General features: G+C 39.1%; 1 protein-coding gene across 1 annotated transcript in view; it reads left to right on the forward strand.

Annotated features, from left to right (window-relative positions):
* LOC126251960 (phospholipase A1-like) overlaps positions 1-19,908 on the forward strand; it is an 84,796-nt gene that overhangs the window by 50,315 nt on the left and 14,573 nt on the right. Inside the window, exon 5 of the mRNA XM_049952723.1 lies at positions 17,011-17,208. Within this exon, the coding sequence (XP_049808680.1) occupies positions 17,011-17,208 (198 nt within the window). The remainder of the gene's footprint in view (positions 1-17,010; positions 17,209-19,908) is intronic.

Consider the following 19,908-nt stretch of genomic DNA (forward strand, 5'->3'; position numbering starts at 1 on the left):
ATGGTTGTTGTCTTGCAAACGTCCCCATCTGTTGACTCAGGGATCGAGACATGGCTGCACGATGCGTTACAGCCATGTGGATAAGATGCCTGTCATCTCGACTGCTAGTAATACGAGGCCGTTGGGATTCAGAATGGCATTCCGTATTCCCTCCTGAACCCACCGATTTCATATTCTGCTGACAGTCATTGGATCTCGACCAACGCGAGCAGCAATGTCGTGATACGATAAACCACAATCGCGACAGGCTACAGTCCGACCTTTATCAAAGTCGGAAATGCGATGGTACGCATTTCTCTTCCTTACATGAGGCATCACAACAATGTTTCACCAGGCATTGCTGGTCAACTGCTGTTTGTGTATGAGAAATCGGTTGGAAACTTTCCTCATGTCAGCACATTGTAGGTGTCGCCACCGGTGCCAACCTTGTGTGAATGCTCTGAAAAGGTAATCATTTGCATATCACAGCATCTTCTTCCTGTCGGTTAAATTTCGCATCTGTAGCACATCATCTTCGTGGCGTAGCAATTTTAATGGACAGTAGTGTAAATGGAAACATTGTTTGAATGTATTTAGTGGTACAAATTGAGTACATACCATCATGGAGAAGGTTGCAGTTAGATAAAAGTGATTTATAATTAAAACGTTCTGTTGAGGAAGAATTCATTTCAAGCTTTCCTGTTTGTGAACTGCTTCAGGAAGACAATGTTTAATACTTCAGCCATAGTCTGCCATCATATTTATGTCTCATCTTCCTTGATGGTGCTCTTCTACAGTCTTGAAGCCCTGCTGGAACCAATCACCTTGCTCATCACTGATGTCTCCCAAAGTTGCCATGGTATTTATCTAGGTAACTGTATAGGAAATGGAATTTGGCACTCATATTACATCCTATGAGATGAAATGCTGACAGCACATCATCTATGAGACTTTCATAGTTAGCACTTCTTTTATTGCTGTGGAATTTCCAGTACCACTAGGATACTGTTCAGTCTAATCTCTAATTCATAGAGAGGACCAGAGACATTATAGCCATAGACAATCATATTTCCCTCTGGGGGGGGGGGGGGAAATGCATGCAGCCTGCTTTTACTAATTTGACACTTTTATGGTATCACTCAGTACTCATTTTTCTTGTGCCCTGGAGGCTAACACTTCAGCTGCATGTTTAGAGACAGACCCTGATTCATTCCAAGCTCTTCCATTTGTTGACCACTTCAGGGAGGTCTTGTTTAATGCTCCGGGAACAGTTTGCCATCATATGTTTGTCATCCCTCACTTGTAAGTAATTAATCTAACTGTGAACTGCTGGAATGAGAAAGTTTGAATTGTATGAAAACCAGAGTATGGAGAGAAAAACCATCTATACATTTGAAATCAGCAGATCAGAAACATTAAGAATCAGTAAAAAAAATCTCATGCAACCAAGAGTTTAAAAAAAACTATTGACCAGTGTAATATTTCAATCAGAAAATCTATTCATTAACTTATTGACTGTAGCAGTTCCAGATTCTGATCCTCTACAATGCTGATTATGTATAAACTTCAAAATCTGTGCTGAAAAAAAAGAGTACTTGACAGAAATATGTCGTCTCTTCTGTGATATAGACATTGGGGGTATAAGCTGCTTAATGCCAAACCACTGACTGAATTACTTACTTTGTGAAATCCCATGTCATTTTTCAGTATTGGATTATATTATAGGGTAATATTCCACCCAGCTCAATCATCTCTTGTCTCAGAAACAAACTGAAAGAAGATTTCAACTTCTCAAAAAAATAGATTATTGTAGGCAGCTCATTTGGAATGTAACCTCTTCCCATTTTCTTTGGCAAACATTAAAATGGTTGACTGAAGTTCACAAGTAGGCATTCAGTGGCTTGCGTTGGTAACTGTGCACATGACAAAATATGAATGTGAACTGAGTAATTACAATGTTGAGAAAAAGCATCATCTTAAAAGAAATAAGTTATTTAGGTAGTCTCCTCAATGTAGTCTTCTTGAAGTTTCTTTTAGTGGGCTGCTGGTAGATTCATACTTTGTGAGAAGAGAGCCACATTTTTCCAAGTCATGCATTAAATTTTGTAATGAAATGTTACGGAACTTTTTTGTCTTCTTTACTTATTGCATTAGTCAGAATCCCACAGTACATCACACAAATAAACAATTATAAATTTTTTAAGCTAAATATCTGCCTTCGCACACTTGGTAGTCAACATCCTTTCCAAACACAGAACAGAACTAATAACAAACAACTGAACTTCTAGACCAACACTCCATTACTACGCGCTGGTGATGTATAGCTCATGAATGAGTCATTCAAAAGAATGCTTCATCCTGTGAAGTGTGAATCAACAACTCTGTTTCAATGAACTGTTATTTCAAACACTTCACAGTTCTCACACTTCATAACATTCACAACTCATTTTATTCGGCTGTGGCTCCCTCACTTTTTTAGTATACTGACTGCCATTCAGACCCCCACTGAAATGGACTGCCTTGCCTCTGTAGCAAGGGTTCTTGCAAATATTTGTCCACTTACACTATCGAAGCAGCTCTTAGGTGTGGAGTACTCTTTAACCTGGAAGACACCACATTAAATTCAACCCAGAGATACGAATTAGATTTGGTGATGGGAACTGGGATTAACATGTGTGCACTTTGTGTTTCTAAAATTGCGTTATCAGATTGAATTTTACTTTCTGACCCAAATTTTTATCAGAAAATCAATATAATCTGAACTGAGAATCCAATAAATTTGCTTCTGTAAAAATCGAATTTCCCTCTATACTGAAAAATTGCCAGTGTAGCTTTTCAACTAACTTCTCAGTCATCTGGTACACCATGAATTTTAGTGTTATTGACAAACTTGTAACACCCAGTGACCACCCTTTCACTGCTCATGTCTTCAAACCAGTCTTTGAAAACTTCCAATACTTCACAAGCTTGTGTGATACATACAGTGTTGTCTGTGGTCAAATTTGGAAGAGCTGGATAATTGATAATTAGTAGTGACATCAGGGAATGCTTGACATCAGCTATTCTCTCAAGCGCAGCAAAGGTTGACTTCCACCTTGTAATGGTATCCTGTTTTACTGCCAGGGCAGGCTCTTTCAACCTGCAGACTTCTTTTTTAAAAAATTCAGTATTTTTTCACTTTATTCAGAATGATCAGAATGACTTGAATGTGCTGAAGGCTATTATGAACAATTAAACTCATGGTGTATGCAAAGCAGGGGATTTTTTTCCAGGATGTGAGTCGTATAGCTGCCACAATATTAGCAGCATTGTCACCAACTACACACACAACTTTTTATTCAGAGCCCCATTCCCTGGTTACTTATCACAGTTCTTCAGTGAGGTTTTCTGAATGTGCCATTCATTATATCTAAAACACTCTAGAAGAGAAGACGCCAGCTCCGGGTCTTTAACATAGTGTGGTATCACCGACAAATAGCTCTCATTACTGACTATAATCCACACAATTGCTTCTACAGAATTAATTTTGGTTTTTGGCATTACTTCCTTTGTCATTCTGTATTGTCATTGGAGAAATTTGTTGAAAATGGTCTTTTATGCTAGCATTCAGTAAGTGCCATTCAGTTTACTTATGAACTTTTGAAACTGCTTGCTCTCAGCTATGCTAAGGGACAAGTAATCTTTCACAGGCCAAGTGCAACATCTATCTCTTTATTTATTTTCTAAAAACAAAGATGATGTAACTTACCAAACGAAAGCATTGGTACGTTGATAGAGACAATAACAAACACACACACAAAATTCAAGCTTTCACAACCCACGGTTGATTTATTTTGTTAGACAGAGGCTTCACAAAACACATAGACAATGTTCCTTGATTTGGAGGTTGACTTACTGCTGTTGAGGTGGTACTGTCATCCACTGGCAGTGACTGCCATTCAGTTCCGGCATGTGTTGATGTTGGTTGCTGATTATCCTGGTTATCTTTACAAGAAATATCAAGAATTGCAGGAGAAGGAGGTGCTAAACACACACAAAGACTCTGTTGGCTGCATAATACAAATATGACGAGCAAGTTTGAATGTGTTTCCTCCTTTATATGAAATAGACAAAAGTTGCACTTGTCTTTCCCATCACCTACTTTGGCAAAGAAACCCCATATTTCACTATGTCTCTGTGATTGCAGGTTGCTAGCAATAATATAACAGTGAGCAGATACAAAAATGCATTCCAAATAAAAGAAAGAGTGATTTTACCTGAAATGATACCAATGCAACGTGACAGTATACCTTTTGTATCTGGAGGGTTATTATTTGCAACAAAAATAAAATCAGCAGGAAAATTAATTAAAAATTAATTAAGTTAGGTATATAGACTCTATGGCAGTGGTAAATGTATTCATTCTGTTTTGGACTGAATTTTAAGGAGAACATAACATTATGATACATGTGTATATCATTGGTAAACTGGAGTTTTCTGCCAGAGAATATGATAAACAAGATATCACATGGCAAATAAAGATTTTTTTGGGCACATAATCCAAGAATAGCAAGGTAGATGAAACATAAATCCTTCTTTACATGAGACAGAGTTCTCTGTTTATCTCTTCCTTGCCTCCTTCAACCATGATCTATTTAAATCAGATCAGATGCTGTAAGTGTGTAAACCAGGTGTCTCCAAACTATGGCCTGCAGACCAACACTGGCCCGTGAACACGATCACGATGCACTTTTTTCAGCCAGTCATAGCTCATGTCATGTCATGTCATCTCACCAGTATATATATATATATATATATATATATATATATATATATATATATATATATATATATATATATATATATATATATATATATATATTAATAGAGGGAAACATTCCACGTGGGAAAAATATATCTAAAAACAAAGATGATGTGACTTACCAAACGAAAGCGCTGGCACGTCGATAGACACACAAACAAACACAAACATACACACAAAATTCAAGCTTTCGCAACAAACTGTTGCCTCATCAGGAAAGAGGGAAGGAGAGGGAAAGACGAAAGGATGTGGGTTTTAAGGGAGAGGGTAAGGAGTCATTCCAATCCCGGGAGTGGAAAGACTTACCTTAGGGGGAAAAAAGGACAGGTATACACTCGCACACACACACATATCCATCCACACATTACAGACACAAGCAGACATATTTAAAGTTTGGGCAGAGATCTCAAAGTTTGTTGTGGAAGTAAATAGATGTGCTTCTTCTGTAAAAAACACCAACAAATTTAAGATAATGTAACTTAGTTATAAAAAGTAGGTGGAATGAGGCCTGAAAGATATTACAAATGCTCACATTTAAGAATATTCTCATCCAAAGCTTACACTTAACTTATTGAAGAAGAACAACACTTTTCCTTGTCAATCAACAAATCAAAAATGAGCGAAAGAATTGAATTTCTGAATGGAGTGTTGGATCTTATAAAAGCTTAGACAGAACACACTAAAGGGTTGTTCTAACATGTATTGTGGCAAAAAGCAATACCTGCTTGTCATTCCAGAAGGGTTTCATAATTTAAGTACTCTCTGTATCTGTATTGTTCTTTGCACTTTACACTGACATAAACAATTATGAGAGCTTCATACATTTTGACTTTTTGGCAAAACCAAGACTGTTCTGGGAAATTCGTTTTTAGAATTCATGGGCTGAGTGCATTTTACAACAATCCAACATCTTTTGAAGTGAAAAATAGAATGTGGCTTCTAATATTGACTGGAAATACAGAATACAACCCCTTATCAGCAAATACATCCATTATGATGAATACTATACTCCGTACATCGAGAGAAGAGCTCTGACAACTGGCAGCACAGTTGCCAGTATTCGACATGGATGGACAGTGAGCCAGTGGTGGGGGGATTGGGGTGCCAGACCTTCCCACCCCACCGTTTGACCCACAGCATCACTCGGCTCCTTCTGAACCAAACAATGCCGGTCATTCATTGCAGCATTCCTTTATGAGCAGCATTCTGCTGATCGATGTGTTCCTTGATGGAATATTTTTTCACATGTGCTACCAGTGTTTTTCACCTTACACAAAAATACACATAAATATTTCTTTAATGATGTTGCTGCCATTTGACAGCAACAGCTTTTATTTTATTGTTATACTGTTCAGATTTTGCTGTATTTCATACCAGTCTGATAGCATTTGACATAGAAATAAGTTACTGTACTTAAAAATGGCCTATGGCCGAACACTGGATTGTATAACAATAAAATAAAAATTATTACCCTCAAATGGCAGTAACATCATTAAAAAAAATACCATGACTATGGTTCCAGCCAAAATAAAAATTACACACAATCAGATTTTCAACATTAACAAGGTAAAGCAAATTGCACAGATGTTACATATAAAATATCAAATAAGGACAATATCCCTATTTTTCATGTGGGAGAATGGAAACCCCAAGATCATCATCATCTGATTGGTCATCTCTTGTCACAACTGCATAGTCTTCGGTATCTTCACTGCAGCTGTCCTCATTGTCTGATAAAAAATTACAATATTATGAATAGATTTTTCTCTTACACCTTCTTCTGTGTTTGACCTTGTAATCTCGTTCCACACATGGTTGATGACGCTCCTCCAATTTTCTGGCATTATTCGTGTGACAGCCTCATTTTACTCTGCAACATCTGCTTTTATTTGAGCGTAGATGAGTCCAATTACTTGGTAATGGCAGTGGTATGGTAAAAGATGTCTAACTTTGTGTCCGTGGTTCTTTGCTATTTATCAATCACATAATGCATCTTCTGTGGTTTGTATCATTTCACTAATTCCAGAAGTTCCATTTTCTGGATATTCTGTTCAAAGCCTATTTTACTATCTTGCAACCAGCTGACTATTTCATCTCTCCTTGCAGCAGCCGTTGGTGCCTTATTTAATTGTACAGAATGGTACAGAGAATTTTCCATTACAAAAACACTACCAGAACTGAGATTTGGTAGCAAACCAGTCTTTGAAGTATCTGCATTCATCTCCTCATCATAGTAGGCAGTTTTTGTTTTTGACTAGAACATCATCATAGCACCAGGAACAGAACCACTCATAGAGTCAGCATGAACTATAATTAGTCGCCCTCCATTACCAGTTGGCATACTCTTAGTTCCGTGATGCACGTCATCTGTCCATGCGACAGAATGTGCATGATGCATGTTGACCCATGTTTCGTCAATCCATATTACGAGGGTTGTTTTTTAAGTAAGGGCCATTCGGGCGTATAGTCCTGTAGTTCGCGCGGACGCCACAACAAGCCACCGCGCCACTTGCCGGCATCCTTCCCGTTCACACTGATGCAAGTTGCAGCTCTGTAGCTGACGTGTATGCATCGCTGTGCTACTTTATAATGTTTACGATTATTGAATCGCCTGCCGCGTGTGAGATACAGTCAGTGATACATTTTTTGACCGCGAGAAGCCTATCAGCTGCAGAAATTCATCGTCAGTTAACAGAAGTTTATGGCTTGAATGCAGTGAGTGAAGGTAAAGTGCGTCAATGGGTTAGAGAGTTTAAAAATGGCCATCAAAACGTCCATGACGAAGAACGCTCAGGCTGGTCCTCTGTGATCACTGATGATTTGGTGGCTGCAGTCGAAACAAAGATTCGTGAGGACAGAAGATTCACAATTTCCACTCTTTCTTTGGAATTTCCACAAGTTTCAAGATCAGTTTTGTACAAAATTGTGTTTGAAAACCTAAACTTTAAGAAACTGTGTTCTTGGTAGGTACCCAGACTCCTCACAGAGGACCACAAAGGGAAGAGATTTGCCACTTCATTGCACTTTTTGATTCGTTAGGAGGAAGAAGGGGATGATGTGTTGAGTCAAATTGTCACTGGAGATGAAACATGGGTATCCCATATCACTCCCGAAAGCAAGCGACGATCGATGGAATGGCGACACATAACCTCGCCAGTCAAGGTCAAAGACAAACAGACGCTGTCAAAGCGCAAGATTATGGCAACTGTGTTCTGGGACCGGCGCGGTGTTTTGCTAGTGGACTTTATGCCACGAGGAATGACAATCAACTCAGATGCCTACTGTGCAACTCTAAAGAAGCTCCGCAGAGCAATTCAAAACAAAAGGCGCGACATGCTGACAAAAGGAGTTTTGCTCCTGCACGATAACACTAGGCCTCACACCTCTCAAAAGACTCGGGATTTGATTGATTCTTTTGGCTGGGAAGTTTTGGACCATGCACCATACAGCCCCGACCTCGCTCCTAGTGATTTTCACCTTTTCCGGTACCTGAAACACCATCTTGGTGGGCAGCACTTCAATGACGACGATGAAGTGAAAGCGGCCGTGAACTCTTGGCTGTCGGAGCAGGCGGCCGAATTCTTTGAAGAGGGAATTAAAAACTTAGTTGTATGATATGACAAGTGCTTAAATAAACAAGGCAACTATGTAGGAAAATAGGTAAAAGTGTGTAGAATCAGAAAATAAAAGTTTTTGTACAAAAGTATTTGTATCTTTTTTTAAAAATAAAAACGGCCCTTACTTAAAAAACAACCCTCGTACATTTTCCGCAACTCACGCAGGCAACAACATCTCCATGCTACAATGTCTCTGTGTTCCATTAATACTTTTCATCCAGAGAACTTTTTCCAATGGAAGCCAATTTTTTTTTTCAAAACAGTAGAGAGACTTGTCATTCTGCCTGTGAACAAACCACTGTCTGACAGTGATGCCATCAACTTTTTGAGTGTCAGACACTCCTTCCTGCTTTAGTATGCATATATGTGTTGCCTGATAGCACTTGCAGCAAAGTTGTCTGTTTCAGTCACACAACATGGTCTCTTCCTTGGGTTTCCAGGTGTCAAAATAACAGCTAGCAGCCTCTTTATCATTTGTGACTCTCTTCACTGTTGCTGTAGAGATGTTTTCAATGCCTCTGCCACTCTGTCAACCACTTTTCTCACTGATATGAAAGGTCCACCATTGTCTCTTTCCCTTTCAAAGTAAACACGCAATCTGTATATAAATTCACAAGCTTGGGATTTCAGCGTAGCTCCTTTCCCAAAAGCCCTCTTCTCTGCACTACAGGCAGCCATTTTCCACTTATACATACTTCTCCACTTACATATATGGCAAGCAACTCACAGAAACAGTGGAATGCACACGTCAGAAGAAACTAAACAGGACTTAGTTTATCACAAGTTGTGTATCAGTATAGCTGGAAATACAACAGGTAATTTGGGTTTTACTAATTTCAGCAAGAAATAACTAGAACTGAAGTATCTAAAGATACTGAAGTCATGTAACAACTGTTTCCTCTGCTGCAAGTAAGGCCATACTTTAAACGTTGTATGAAGAAAGGCCAGACTTTCTATTCATTCTGTGAACTGATTCATTCTGTGAAGGCAATCATCACAAATCTGTGTCCATTAAACTCCTACATCTCCTAGAGTGCAAATGAGTTCTAGTTCAGTGGGTAATGTAAACACAGGATGCCCCAGCTTCACACATGCAAACAGCATGCATTTATGTTACAGGACACACAGGTAAGAGAAAACTGGTATGTTTTGTTCTGGATTCTGACAACCAGTCCACTTTGCTGACAGATCTTCAATTTCCAGTTTGAATTTGCAAGTGATTAACATATGGGCCCTTAAGATTGACGCATTTGGGTCCACAGTTACCATATCAGAATCATGCAGAGTCATCCATCTGAATTTAAGAAGTATATGGAAGAAAGGGCTCATTAGTATCAATGCCTTTGAGAGTTCACATTAGCTCAGCAGCCATCCTTCTGTACCACAAGATGTGTGAATTATGCAGCATGTGTGTAACCTGTCACTGGCTAATCCCATTGACAGACAGTTGTTTTCATTGATCTATTTATAGGAGCCAATCAATACTGGCAAACTGACCATACTACTGTTTCTGTCTCTAGTCTGATTGTCCTTGAAGTTTGACTAGATATTTAGCATAAATCAAACAGGAATTGCAGTGATTCAGACTGCCATTAACCTTCATGTTGCAAGAGGCAAGGAGCAGGAACTGTCAGTGAGCGTGAAAGACTCCATGCTTTTGGAAGGGTTCAGTGCATCTTATTTCTTTCAAGATACTGCATTGTAAAAATGTGTACTAAACACAATGAGTTAAGACTTGCTTATGACACTCTGATGTTAGAATACATCAGGCAAGACCATGTTGAGTTAGCTCCTTCTGATGCACATACAGGCACCTCTCATCATCCACACCACACAGTAAAAAAAAGAAGGACAAGGAACTATAAAATAGCGATCTGTTTTTGATGGATCAGCTCAAGAAGAGAGCCCAACATAACTTAATGACATTTCAGAAACCTTCAACCGGAAGTAATGGTTGCACTACAATGATTCTGCCTACGACATTTTGCCATTATTGCCCATATCACACAAACTTCCCTTCAGCTTGCTCTTCACTTGTATGAGCAAGAGCTTGTGAGATTCCTATAGTGCAACACACCTGTCAGTGAAACTTCACAATCAGTTCACACAATGGAGACAGCTGTTTACCACTTAAAATGTCTTCCTTTCAGTTGTATATGCAGCTTCTTCCTGTTATCGTCCACTCTCAGGAAACTGACAACCACTTGCTCCTCTTGATTGCAGCCTTAATACATAAAAATATGTACACAGATGATGCTACAACTAGAACTGAAGCACAAGACAGACTGGTGGTCTCTACTATGAGCTTATCTCATTGATGCAACAAATATAGTAACAGTAGCAAATCTGCCATGGTTGAGCAAAAAGTGGATGGCGCAAGAAGAAGTCATAAAAGTGAATGCTGCAGTAGTTTGTGTGTTATGGAACACAACAAACAATATGCTCCCTGTACCTCAAATGGTTGTCACTGGCGAAACACTAGACATGATAGCTACCAAAAGAAATTTGCTTTGAGTTACTGCAAGCACCTATGATTCTCTGGGCCTAGTCTCACCAGTATCCATCACCAAAAAGGTTTTATTCCAAGACACTTGGCTACTATGGTTGTGTTTGGACAAAATCCTGCTTCATCACCGTGTCTCGAAATGGTGTATTTGGCTATTGTGACTTCCTAATCTCTATGTATCTAAATGCAAGTGGATCTCAACTTGTGAGAATAGAATCTTGCACATTCATAACTTTTGTGATGCTTCTGAGCTAGTATATTGTGCCACCTAATTCGTCAGTTGTGAGGAACACGGGAACACTAATAAAATCCTTATGTGCAGTAAAAACAATTTAGTATCATTCAGGAGAGTAACAGTCTCTGGTATTGAATTACTAGCTACATTGTTGGGAATGAGACTGTTGCTTTATTAATACAATGTTACCAACTGCGGCATTGGCAGAGCAAGTCTTTGGACTGACTACTCCATAATCCTAGCATTGATATGGGCAGACCCCAGCATTTTGAATCTCATTTTCCTATGTGCAGCTCTGTGGGGAGCCAGGTAGGAAAGAATGGTTGGTTCAGTAAAATGGTGCCTTTGTAAATTACTCGGGTGAAGCAGTCCGGGTGAGGAGAGACTTCCAATTTTTCTTGTAAGCATCAAAGCCATGCTCAGCTCTACACCTGTCTTCCAGACTTACGATGAGGTGCTTGTGCCAGCTCACTTTCTGGTGTGGATGAGACTTACGACTTGATTGAGTGGGATCGAGCCTTGAAAGCCAACTGACTTAATATAAGAATTCAACCTGTAGCAGAAATTAACAGAAGACTTCTGGAATCAGTGCAGCAAAGATTACTTGCTCTTACACATGTGTTTTCATCAAGTTCAGAATGTCGGTAGAAGTGCGGAAGATTAGAATCGGTGACATTGTCCTTCTTCAAGAAGGTGTCTGGCTCAAACATATGTAGAAAGGGGTGAAGATAAAGGACTTCAGAACTGGCCAGGATGGATTTTATTGGACTGTTATTCTCCTTACTCTGGAGCAAAGGGAGATTACCAGACTAAGCCAACTGGTTATAACATTGGAAGTTGTCCAGGGTTGGAAATGGTGCAGTAGAACTGTATATTATAATACAAGGGGTGTCCAGTAAATAAGCAACACATTTTTTCTGAAAGCAAAAGAAACTCAATGACAATTTTCTGCTTGGAATGCACCTCTGTTACAGAATTTTGAAGGCTGTGTATAGCACCACCACATATCAGAACGTCATGAAACTGTAAGGGCTAAAGCGGGAATATTCCACAAAGTCCCACAACAGATTCTACACTTTTGATTTGAAATTGGCTGAGAAAAGGAAAGTGTTGCATTACTTATTGAATGCCCCTTATATCTTTGCATAACTCTTTTTCTCTTTGGTAGGAGTGTACCCTGTTGTCACCAGCAACTGCCTCAGCTGTTCCTGTTGATGATGCAGGATCCACTTGATTAGTTTTGAGAGTATTGATGATCGCGTGGACACAATGTGAAGGCAAGGGCACTGTGGGAGTCGAAAATGAATATTCTGAGGTGTGGCTGCAGGATGTTGTAATATGTCAGCTATGTTTGATGCTGTTGGCTGTGGAGTTGATTCTGATTCCAATGCCACTGGAGTCATTCAACTTCTGAAGAACAGCCTTGTGTAGCTGTAATTGTAGTGGGACTCATCCTCATTGCTGTCATTTGCTACAAAGCCACATGGTGGTACCTGTGTAATACTGATGATGAGATGACATCTTGTTGTTCATCTACAGAGGCACTAGGTGTAGAAGGGTTGGTGGTTCTTGGCTGTGGAGCCCTTCCAGACTGTTCTCATGGATCAGGGTGGCCCTTTATATGTTAAAAATTATTTTTAGTGTCTTCAGGTGATTTTAAACAGATGACTATCTTCATCTTACCTTAAAAACCTGGTAGATTTGTTCAACTGATCCATTAGACTGTTAATGAAAGGCAGCTCTAAGCACATGTCAGATTGTATGATGATTGCAAAAGTCAGAGAAGACTGATGAAATAAATTTTTGTTCATTGTGAGGCAGGCCATTGATTGTAAATATTTGGTTGTGGGCTGGATAGATGTTTCTTTAGTTACCAAGTAATACATGAGACTGGTCCAATTAAGATAAATATGGCTTTATTCATGAATATATAACAATAATGGAAAACCACTTAACAAGACACAGTACACTGATGTGAACGATACACTGGCAGGACATAAAAGAGCTCCGTTAGCACTGCTCCACACATATATGTGTGTGTGTGTCACTGGCAGACAGCATGGCAGAGCCCTCACTGCGCGTGTGCCTCCCGCAGGCAGCCTCCAGTGTCCAGCCCACACTGACACAGTTGACAGCTGATTCAGAAACCCCCCCTCCCCCACCCCCCACCCCCCTCCCCACACACATACCCACCAACACCAGACTTGATGCACTTGCACTCACATGCACTAGCTGCAGGATACAGTGATCTCTCCCTTGTGCAATGGTGATGGACAACACGCCAGCGGCCCAATGAAAGGCACATGCATTCGACCCATAATGCTGCCGAAGGGGCGGGGGCCGTGGGCCATGGGCCATATGGGCAGGGCAACACAGTATAGGACCAAAATGCACGGTGATGTCAGCATGCCCGAGGGAGGTGGGCCCGCGAAGCGCCCAACGACAGCACTGGAGAGCTGGAGAGAAGGGTGCTGTCGCCATCTCTGTGTGTCATCATCAGCAGACAGATGCCAGTGCGGAGGAGAGGGGATGGACCCACTGGCAACAATGGGTGATGAAATAATGATGAAGGGGCTGGAGGAGGGTGGCCTGACTGGCAGCAAGTGGGGGCACAGCCAATCAAAGTGGCGAGCTACCACCCATCGGCTGTACGGACATCTCACAGACAGCATCCCCAGTCGCAGATAACCTTGGCCGGTATCCACTGGGGCTAGTGACCAAACCCTTGCACCAACATCGGCAATCCTGGTGCGAATTGGCCAGATGAACCTGGCTGCAGCAGGTGTGGCGCAGCCTTCATATGGTGGAGGAGTGTGCACGGTTACCAGCTGTGAAGCAACTCAGCCTGGTTCCATTCCCCCATAGGCGTGAAGTGAATGGTGCTCAGAAAACAGAGAAAGGCATCAGCTGGCAAAGAATTCACAATAAACTTTTTCATTTGGGGCTTGACCATACGTACTAGTTGTTTCACAGTAAAGCCTCCTGGTGCACTTTCTCATATGGCGCTAAGGGGGTAATTCCATCACACACCACAGAGTCTGCATAAGAGTAGATATGGGCCTCAGTAAGGAATTGGCACTTATGACTAAGGCTGTGAAGTTCAGCTGCCTAGGCCTTGTGTGACTAGTGTGGTTTCAGGTGGCACCAGTAGAATTCAACTTGCATTGCTATGACATGCATTCATTTGCAATAGTAGTTTGACAATAAACTGCACAAGTGATCAAAAGTAAGAGGTGCCAGTTCTTGTGAAGGTGCCAGCTGACACAGTAATTCATACATTTTAGGTGGAATCTGCAAAAGGGAGGGGCTTTGCACAAATTCAAGGCTGTCACACCAAAAGCCAAAAATTGCTAATGTACATAAGGTAAAATAACTTAATTGGATGTAAAACAATTTCAATTAAATAAACAGTCACAGTAACATCAAATTAAAAAATGACAAGAGTACTGAAGTATAACTTGAAGAGGTAATTGCATATGGAAGGTGAAACAGAAATAGAGCAAAAGGTAGAACTGGCAATTGTAACTGGAAATACATAAGCTAAATTGTATAACAGTACTGTGAAGAATTTCTCTTACTTAGGGAAGATGCACAAATTGCAGAACAGCAGCATACATGGAGTGTACAATAACAATAAAATAAATAAATATAAGGAACAATGTTGTTGTTGTTGTTGTGGTCTTCAGTTCTGAGACTAGTTTGATGCAGCTCTCCATGCTACTCTATCCTGTGCAAGCTGCTTCATCTCCCAGTACATACTGCAGCCTACATCCTTCTGAATCTGCTTAGTGTATTCATCTCTTGGTCTCCCTCTATGATTTTTACTCTCCACGCTGCCCTCCAACACTAAATTGGTTATCCCTTGATGCCTCAGAACATGTCCTACCAACCGATCCCTTCTTCTAGTCAAGTTGTGCCACAAACTCCTCTTCTCCCCAATTCTATTCAATACCTCCTCATTAGTTATGTGATCTACCCGTCTAATCTTCAGAATTCTTCTGTTTCACCACATTTCGAAGCTTCTATTCTCTTCTTGTCCAAACTATTTATCATCCATGTTTCACTTCCATACATGGCTACACTCCATACAAATACTTTCACAAACGACTTCCTGACACTTAAATCTATACTCGATATTAACAAATTTCTCTTCTTCAGAAACGCTTTCCTTGCCATTGCCAGTCTACATTTTATATCCTCTCTACTTCGACCATCATCAGTTGTTTTGCTCCCCAAGTAGCAAAACCCCTTTACTACTTCAAGTGTCTCATTTTCTAATCTAATTCCCTCAGCATCACCCGAGTTAACTCAACTACATTCCATTATCCTCCTTTTGCTTTTGTTGATGTACATCTTATACCCTCCTTTCAAGACACTGACCACTCTGTTCAACTGCTCTTCCAAGTCCTTTGCTGTCTCTGACAGAATTACAATGTAATCGGTTTCCCAGCAAAATACTAAAAGCTTGTTCTCAACAGATAAGGAAGATCCTCAGCCACCTGTGTAATAGCTCTCTGGAACAGGGCATTTTCCCTGATAGACTGAAATATGCTATTGTTATACCTTTGCATAAAAAGGGGGATGGATCTGATGTCAACAATTACCATCCAATCTCCCTTCTAACAGCTTTATCCAAATTTTTTGAGAAAGTAATGTATTCAAGAGTAGCTTCACATATCTGTAAAAATGAAGTACTAACAAAATGTCAGTTTGGTTTCCAGAAATGTTTTTCAACAGAAAATGCCATATATGCTTTCACCAATCAAATTTTGAATGATCTGAATAACCGAACACCACCCATTGGGATTTTTTGTGATCTCTCAAAGGCTTTTGATTGTGTAAATCATGAAATTCTGCTAGACAAGCTCAAATATTGTGGCATGAGTGGGATAGTGCACAAATGGTTCAATTCGTACCTAACTGGATGAGTGCAGAAAGTTGAAATAAGCAGTTCTCATAACATGCAAAGATCAGCACATTCCTCAAACTGGGGAACTATCAAGAATGGGGTTCCACAAACGCAGAACTGGAGAAATATGACTATTAAATGAAGTTTAGAAGAGGGAAATTATTGACCTGTGTTTGATCATTTAATATTAAATTAGGGCTGTGGGCTGGATGTTTATTGATTTCTGGGGCTTCCAACAGATTATTTTTGGATTTTGTTTTCTAAGTGGTGGACTGTGGGATCGTAGCTTTGGCCCACACCCAGTACACACTCAGCCAATGTGAAGTCAGAATTCTGCAACCTCCAACTGTGCTCATGTTCAATTATGCCTTAGCCCAATTGACCAATGTAAAACTTATTACTATAAGGACAAGTGATTTTTTATACCCCATGATTGGCTATAACTGGCTCTTGTCTTTGCTACTAAAAATGCTCTGAGTTGTGGTGTTCCTTGCAAAGTAGAAATGTGGTAGTTGCATAATTTCAGTGTTTAGGCTACAGTCTGTGATACTTGTCCAAGGTATGGGATAACACCCCACTTCCTGCAAAATTTGGAAGGAACGACAGAGGGGATACAATTTTCAATTTTTGCAGTGGGTAGCGAACAAATTTTATTATGTCAAACTCTGCTCACATAGCTTTTTAGTAATATCCATTTGTAGCGTTTTAAAATAGATATTAATATTTTCTTCCTTGTAATATTTGCTGGACATGCAGTACAAGAATAAGCTTTGCATGGGATTGTAAAAATATACATGACAAAAAATACATGTATGCATACCTTTTACAATAAAAGTTCAATACAGACTGTTCACAAGTATTTTAAGTTTTCAAAAAATGGATAAGTGTTATCAGTTTGAGTTAAATCACAAGCTAATACTTGAGAATGACATTAATGAGCAACTAAATTAAAATACGAAACAGGATTAGACCCAGCAGGGCCTGGATATGATGATAATGAAAACCCAGAAAATGAGAAGATGCTAGACCAAGAAGATGCAGAGTTTGTCCAGGTCATCCATACAAATGCTGGTGTTCTAGGATATAAATATACCCTGGGAGATGCAGACTTCTTTCCAAATGGAGGTTCAGAGCAACCAGGCTGTGATACTGATGATTATGGTGAGTTTTTTTGTGCCAGAACATTTTTCTTTCTACTTACATTGCAAGTTTTTGATTTTGTTCATTGAAACATTGAGAGAGGGGGAGAGAGACAGAGAGACTCTAAATTCATCTCTGTCCTTTCGTATTTTCCCCGTCTTTTTCCATCCCGGAATTTCCACTATTAAAATGGGCAGTTGCTATACTTTCTTAGATTAAGCTGCAACTATTACTACTCCACAATATTAAGAGGACAAAAGAATGTGTAGTGCATCTGTGAATGACATATTAGACTGATTAGGCGCTTAGGATTGAAGTTTTTAAAAATTCCACTCTGATTGTCTACATCTGTTCAGGTAAAAATAGATGTCCATACCATATCACCTAGAGGTTCCACTGTAGCATATCATAGACTTTAAAAAGCCAAAGTTATACTTTAATCTCCAAGAAATATAAAACCCATTATTAGATTTGAATTGCTATTTCACTATTAGTGAATGTCACTTTTGGATCTGACATATGCAATTTATTAGTTTATCAGTTTTTCACACACTGATGCAGAAAGGTAGTTTAGTATGTTGTTCGGACTATTTTTGAGCTAGTAGCAGCAGATTATAAACATATTCTGTTCACGAAATTCAGGTAGAAGTAATCTGTGTGGCAAAGCTAATGCAAATAGTTGAAAATATTATATGAGACATTTACTCTTTTAAATTGATGGTCCATCACCTGTAGACCATTTCTTGCATTACTTTTTTTTATAAGTTGTACAAATCCCAGTATATATTATGGTTTTACAATTAAATAAAAGCTTAAATAATAATATTGGATTGAGAAATTTTAGTAATTTAACTTAAGATTATTTGATTATTAAGGGAAAAAAAGAAGATATGGTAGATCATAAGATTCTGTCACCAATACCATTCCAAACGCAAGGAGCTCTACAGTACACATCGAGCATGCACCTGTGTGTGGTATATTGATTTCTAATCCCAGCGCTTGATTGACTGTAGGGAAACATCTCTAAATTAATGTAGGGGTTGCTGCCTTAACTCTGTCTTCTATGCTATTCTCTGCTAATTATTATTTTACTCTAATGTAAACTAAATTTTTATATCATTCTGTGTGTGTGTTTAGTGTATTTCATTGATATACAATCTAGTAATACTACTTCCACACTATAGCTATTACAATTTGTTTGTTCTTCTTCTGCCTCTCCTGGATTAGGCCAAGGCCTGTTCTGATCTCACCATCTCTCCCTCAGTCTTCCCACACTTCTCTTACCCCATTGTTAATAATATGTTGCAAGTTAGGAAGTCTTTGTGGTGACATGCAAAATTCATGTTCTCTTCATTTTTATTTGTACTGGATTGCCTCTTGTGTTATTGGTTGCATCCCTAATACTTCTTGTATTGCCTCATTTCTAATTTTGTCTTTCGTAGTGCAGCCTTTCACAGAGATTAGAAATTTCATTTGTGATGTTTTTAGTTTATTTCTCAGTGACCAACTTCCTATCCATTTTAATAAACTGGGAGCTGCCATGACTTTATAAAATTTTAATTGTCTCTCTGTTCTTGTTTTTCTCTTAAGTGTTCTTATTTTGCCACATACATGTTGGTAAGTATTAGCTTTTGCTATGTATCCATATCTTGATCATATGATATGTCACATCCTAAGTACTTGAAATGGGCTAGTTGTTCTATTGGTTTATTGTTGAAGATTAATTTTCTTTGCACTGGGTGAACACCTAAAAAGACCATGCTTTTAGTTTCATTTATAGATATAATCATATTGAACTTGCACTTATCTAGTTACTGGCTTAACACCCCTATTTAGTGCACTCCATAGTGTGTTTATAGCTGGTTATTCTTTATAGATGTTTCATCTTGGTGTCTCCTGATGTGGGAGGTGTTAGTTATCAATCTGTCAGAGTTGTGGGATTGACCCTCCTTGTTAACCATGTACAGATTTTACATTTGTTTCTTTTCCTTAAAGTAGCATCCTTGTGTATCTGTTCATGATGAGAGCCATAGTGTTGAATAAATGTTGATATCTGCAATGATGATTAACTTTTTACATCATGTGTATCATGCAATTCTCTCTACCCATTCTCCAAATGAATGGAACTCATCAGAAAGTTGAGGATAAATTGATGAAATTACCCATACATTGTTCCCCTTACATGTTTCTTCCATAACTATGTGATAAGAGCATGGTTATGAGATGTTTATCACATTCCAATGCCTGTTGACTAATATGACTGCAGCTTTGAGATTTGCGCCCACTGTAGTCACTGTTGTATTTATCAGACAGTTATTTATCCATTCCTTGTGTATGACTCCTGCCAGTACACTATGTCCACACATTTCTCATTCACAATCTTTTCCAGCTCCACATTCCTAACAGTACTTTGCATAGCATTTAGTTGGAACAGAGGCACCTATAATTTTATCAGATGTTATTTAAAAAAATTGTCTGTGGCTTTTGTTCTTACTTAGGATATCTTACAGAATTCTATAAAAAGGTATTTATGTTATTATCACAGAGTTTTTCACATTATGAATGTGTCATAGCAGGCAAGAAATTCACATACACTGAGATATGGAGATAGAAATTCAAGCTATGTGGGAGATTGTTTGGGCAAGACAGTATCAAGAGTAAGGATAAATTTATAATTGGGGCCTTCTTTGGATCACCTGATTCACACCAAAAGTAACTGTA

Source organism: Schistocerca nitens, chromosome 4, assembly GCF_023898315.1.
Source record: "Schistocerca nitens isolate TAMUIC-IGC-003100 chromosome 4, iqSchNite1.1, whole genome shotgun sequence".
Lineage (NCBI taxonomy): Eukaryota > Metazoa > Arthropoda > Insecta > Orthoptera > Acrididae > Schistocerca > Schistocerca nitens.